Source organism: Nannobrachium achirus, assembly GCF_963921795.1.
Source record: "Nannobrachium achirus genome assembly, chromosome: 4".
In the NCBI taxonomy this organism is placed as follows: domain Eukaryota; kingdom Metazoa; phylum Chordata; class Actinopteri; order Myctophiformes; family Myctophidae; genus Nannobrachium; species Nannobrachium achirus.
Window position 1 is genome coordinate 60,981,306 of NC_137813.1, and position 6,000 is coordinate 60,987,305.

At 39.3% G+C, this 6,000-nt stretch overlaps 1 protein-coding gene across 1 annotated transcript; it reads right to left on the minus strand.

Annotated features, from left to right (window-relative positions):
• Positions 1 to 690: 690 nt before the first annotated feature.
• LOC308283912 (histone H1-like) lies at positions 691 to 1,302 on the minus strand (the record flags this gene model as incomplete). Its single annotated transcript, XM_080724427.1, has 1 exon — positions 691 to 1,302. One exon carries the CDS (start codon positions 1,300 to 1,302, stop codon positions 691 to 693), a length of 612 nt encoding a protein of 203 aa, XP_080580553.1.
• Positions 1,303 to 6,000: the final 4,698 nt, after the last annotated feature.

Here is a 6,000-nt window from a genome sequence, read left to right on the forward strand (position 1 = left end):
GCACTACAAAGTAATGGAGATTTAAATCGTTTTAACAAAGAATACCCAATACCCTATTTGCTAATTCCATCAAACCATTTCAATAGTCAAGTAGATCTGTTTATTCATACAATCTATCTATCTATCTATCTATTTAAAACATGGTGGGAATGATATGTATATATACCATATTATGTTACTGTTTACTGTGTTGCTGATATTCCTGTCTCCTAACTTAGGCTCAAATCTTTTTGTGCTTTCTGAGGACGTAAGGGAGGACAGGCAGAGCAGCAGCGCACACACACGCGCGCGCGCATACACACCCCTTCCCCTTGTTCGCTTTTGGTCAGCACTATATTGATAGTAAACTCCTCTTATCTACATCGTAATATGATGTATATGTATATCAAATGCCTATATGAGGATTAGGGTTCGGGTTCGTGTAATGGTAGGCTACTATTCGTGTAATTTTGAAGTTGACCCACAACGCCAGGGCAATAAATAACAGTTGTTATAGTTTAAAGCATGCGAGGAAAAAAAGGACTGGAAGTGGTTGGATCAAAGTGGCTGGATTATAACCCAGGCTAGCTACGGAAATGTTTTAGTATTTAATCAGTGGTGTATATGCATACGTGAGGATACTCTTATAAAACAATGTGGTTGGCTCTTAAAAGAGCCTTTGTGGGTGTAAATGTACATGGAACTGATAATTTACTTCTTTTTGGGTGCCGCCTTTTTTGCCGCTTTGGGTTTGGCAACCTTCTTTGCTGGAGATTTCTTGGCTGCTGCGGGCTTCTTTGCAACCTTCTTGGGGCTCTTGGTAGCCTTCTTCGGGCTTTTAGCTGCTACTTTCTTTGCGGCGGGCTTCTTGGCTTTCTTCGGTGATTTCTTGGCGGCTGCGGGCTTCTTTGCTGCCGCCTTCTTGGGCTTCTTAGCCGCTGCAGGCTTCTTGGCAGCAGCAGGCTTCTTTGCTTTGACGGCTTTCTTAGCAGCAGGCTTCTTTGCCTTTACTGCTTCTACCTTCTTGTTCATCTTGAAAGAGCCAGACGCGCCGGTTCCTTTGAGCTGAACCAGAGTGCCTTTAGCGACCAGGCTCTTGATAGCGATCTTGACGCGAGCCTTGTTCTTCTCCACATCGTAGCCGCCGGCGGCCAGAGCTTTCTTGACCGCAGCCAGGGACACACCGCTCCGCTCCTTGGAGGCGGACACGGCCTTGACGACAAGCTCAGCGACGCTGGGGCCGGTCTTCTTGGGTCGGGGTGCTGCCTTCTTCTTGGCTGCTTTGGCCGGGGCGGCAGCTGGAGCCGGGGCGACTTCTGCCATGATTCTCTTCTGGTTGGAGTTTCAAATGCACTGAGCTAAAGTTTGTCTGAGACTGGTATAGAACGTTGAGCAGGGGGAGGAACTTAAAGGATGTGTGAGAACCATGTAGACTCAACCCACTGTGCTCTGTGTGCTGCAGAATACTGAGACAGTTGTGTTTTCTCCCCAACTAAAAGCAAATAAAACACAGGCAAATGATATTATTTAAGATGAAACAACACGTGGATCAGATAGCAGAGTAGTTTCACTTCATAATCAAATCATGTAGAGCCCTAGGGACCCATGAGTTTTGTTTTGGGACGTTTAGACCTCACTACATGGAGAGTTGCTGACCAACTTTCCTCTGTCATTTTTCTTTTAAAATAGTGTCAAACATAAATTACCCTGACAAATATTAACTGCAAAGCAAGGGGATCTGTCTGGCAATGTAATACAAGTAAAACAAGTAATCTGTGTCAAAGTGTTTTGTCATAAAGTCAACATTGTCCAGTGTCTGCAAACACAACTGGCCAGTGGCATGGTAACTTATGAGAGGACACTGTGGTCATTCAATAAGCTCTTGTTTTATTTAGTTTTTATTAATTGTATGAAACCTGACTTTTTTCAGCTCATTTCACACTTGCAATTATTCAAAAATGGTCAATTGAGAGCAATCTTATTTTTTATCTGTTTTGTTTTTTCAATGGTACCATTGAAAAAACAGATACAAAATAAGATTGCTCTCAATTGACCATTTTTTAATACAACTACATGCATACGGTATGTCAAACAAGACACAATTTACAAATAGTATATGTGCCACGCTTATACTCAAATTGTATGATGTGTGTGCATGTTATACATGTGTAGGCTATGTAAAGGGACTACGATGGCAGTGTTGTTTGTGGAGGTAGTAAAACTAATTTCTCAACATTGTTTAAAATCCATGATTGTATGTCAATGTACCTTCTAGGCTGAGTTTCACAATGCACAAAGTGGTCAAGAGACGTCTGGGTGGGGAGTCTGGGGACCACTCCCCAGTCCCCATCAAAATAATTCAATATAGTATTATTTTAATCACCTTTATTTTAATCACCTTTACTTGTACTATTCAAACACATACTCTGTGTGTGTGTGTGTGTGTGTGTGTGTGTGTGTGTGTGTGTGTGTGTGTGTGTGTGTGTGTGTGTGTGTGTGTTTTTCTCCCCCTCCTTTTGTTTAAGGCTATCAGTTTGGGTGTCATATGTACACGAAAATAGAAAATGTTATAAAAAACACCATGTTAAGTGATTATGGATTTGACCTCACTGCAAGCTAAAGAGGAAAACTATTTAGGTTATGCTCATGACTGTCAATAATAATGAAATGAACATACTCATTCAACTCTAACATTGCGGTAACAATTTGAGGTAAACATTCAAAATGCTGTTTGGCTTCATTTACATTTCAAAGTGTGTTGCATTATGAATAAATCAATGAATGAGCATTTGGAACAATTAAAACAAAGTGCATGTCAGTGTAGGACCTAAATACAGAGGACCACCACAGAGCAAGACAAACTCAGTTATGTAGCCTATGCCTATATGAACGAAATGCATCCTGTTAGATAAAGCTATAACACTGGACAGTGGACAGATTAATTTATCCGAAAGAGGTAGACTAGTCTACATTTTGTAGTGAAAAGGCTGATAAACCATACTGCATTTAAAGGCTCAATCATCCCTGCATTTACCGTCATTCGTGATACAACAAGCTGTTGACATTAAATGCACGGATAAACTCTTTTCTTGAAAAGATGGGTGGTCCTTAAAAGGACCTTTGTGTTTAGAGGACCCCGCGGGTCTCCTCGTAGATCAGACCGGAGATACGCTTCACACCGCCACGGCGAGCCAGACGGCGGATAGCGGGCTTGGTGATTCCCTGGATGTTATCACGAAGCACTTTGCGATGCCGCTTGGCGCCTCCTTTTCCCAGTCCTTTTCCGCCCTTCCTTTATTTTTAAATAAACTTTATTGAAATTTGGCAGTTTACAATCATTTCAGCACTTTCAAAATACATACAATTCAAAAGCAACACTTTCAAAATTCAAATGCATTTAAATACAAAATAATAGACGCATATAGAATATATTTGTAAGGTCATTACTTTCCGTTTTAACCCCTCCCCTTATTCAATATCAGGTCTGAGTCTTTAGCAACAAAAAAATATAATAGAAAAATAGAAATATAATAAATATAAGAGCAAAATAGTACATATTACAAAGTCAAAAGGTGCCACGGCTTCATTATAGCTTGTTTAGAGTCCAAAGTTCTTTGCCTCTTCAACTCAGTAATTATCTGTTTAAAGACCACCTCTCCGGAGATGGCCTCCTGCTTAATAGTCATTGCACAGCGAGTGTTCCATAGCTTATTAACTGTTGTGCATACAACAGACCAATAAAAGTCCTGGTCCATGGGTGAAAGCTTCTCGTCAAATACCCCATACATTACTGCGTTGTACGTCAGATTGACAGTGAAACCAATGCGGGCCATTCTCCCCCACACATACTGAGATCTGGAACACTCAACCAGCAGGTGCTCTATGGTTTCATCTTCGTCACAATTAACAAAAGGGCATTTGACTGTTCTTACAAAACAGCTCCATTTGACAACTGCCCTAACGGCTAGACGTCTTACAGACACCAGCCACATGACGTCTCTCTTTTTTTCAGACAAGTTTTTACTCCAAATATTTTTTAGACACACCTGCTTCTGGTTGTCGTCCAGATCTCTGTAAGGGAAAACTCCACCGTACATGTCATCACATATAACACTATATATTTTTTTGCTCGACATTTCAGTCCAATCAATATTCAGATGTACAGAATTACACATTAAATCCCCATACATGATTTTAAAATAAGGGAAAGAGCTCCTTGCTCGGCCCTTCTTTTTGGTCCAGCTTAAAGCCTCGCCAATCCACACTGCACTTCTTTTAAAGCCGGCAGCTACATTTTTACAAAAGGCAATTTTTAGTTTTAATCCCAGGTCAACAGCTCCAAGACCTCCAAAGCGCTTACTTTTATATAAGAGGTTTCTTTTGGTCACCTCCCTGGTGGTTCCCCAAATGAAGTTGACCAAAGATTTATTTATCTTTTTAAGTGTCTGGTCCTTGGGAGGAAAAATGGTTGCAAGAAATAAAAGTTTTGATACTATACATGATTTTATTATTATAATCTTTGTTTTATAGCGACATGATGTATTTTCCCATTTATCTAATTCTTCTTTTATCTCTTTGTCCTTGTCGTCCCAATTTTTACCATAACTATCACTGTTACTGAACTTGATACCCAGAACTTTCATTGTTTCACAGTCTTTTATATTTACTGATGGCTGGGCCTCCCTCCTCCCGAACCAAACACCTTCTGTTTTATCTGGATTCAGCTTTGAACCCGAGACCTCTTCATACAGTGACAAGTGCTCTTTTATAACGTCTAACTCATACTGGTTTTTAATTATGATGGTCACGTCATCAGCGTAGGCCATGACGACCACCCTCTCACCATTACTAGTTTTTATACCTGAGAGTCTTTTATCATTTTTAATTCTTTTTAACAAAGGGTTAATGGCTAAAATATAGAGAGCTGCCGATAGGGGGCACCCTTGCTTCACTCCCCTCTTAATTTCAAAAGCCTCTGTTAAGACCCCATTTACATTGACTTGAACTGTGGACTCTGCATATAGCAACTTAATCAAATTAATAAATTCATTTTTAAAACCATATGCCTTTAAGACCTCCCACAAATACTCCCTTGAAATGAAATCAAAGGCCTTTTTTTGATCTAAACTTACTATAAAAAACTCCTCTTTAATATCACCACCAGTAATTTCTCTCAACAGCCCCAAATTGTCCCACATAAGCCTACCCTTAATGGCACAGGTTTGTTCTTTTTCAATGATTTTATCCAAATCATTATTTATTCTATTTACAACTATTTTAGCCAGTATTTTATAATCTACATTCATCAGTGTGACATGTCTCCAATTATCTAAATTATGTATTACACCTTTTTTATATATTAATGAGATGATACCCTGATAAAAAGAAGTATGCATTTTGCATGCTTTAATTCCATCATTAAAGGCTGAAGTTAGCATGTCCACCAAATCCTCTGTACAGGAGAGATATATCTCACTAGGCAGGCCATCTGGGCCTGACGACTTACCCTTACTTAACTGAGCAATTGCTTCCCTCACCTCGTTTTTTGTAATTTTCCCACCTGCTGAATTAAGGCCAACCTCGCTTACAATAGAATAAAGAAAACTATGCAACTTTGTCTTATTAATATTAATTTTCTGATACATTTTTTTACATAGTTCTCTTATAGTTTCCCTTTTTTTCTTCTCTTCTTCTATTAGTTGACCATTGTCATTTAAAATGGCACCAAAATGTTTACTCTGTAGATTTTTTTATGGATACTAATTAAACTGTGTGCATTACTGGGACAATCTGAGTCCCCCATACCTGCCTGTAGGCGGAGGCAATAGGATACATCATTTAATTTGGCCAATTGAGTTTCCATTTCCGTTAAAATCTGTGCATCTCCCTCTGTTTTATCTGCTTTTGTTCTGAGGTCAACATATTCAGCCATTAATGTATTATATTTTTCATTATTTTCCTGATTCAATATTTTAGACTTATATTTAAAGAAGAAACGTAGGCGCTCTTTCATTACTTCCC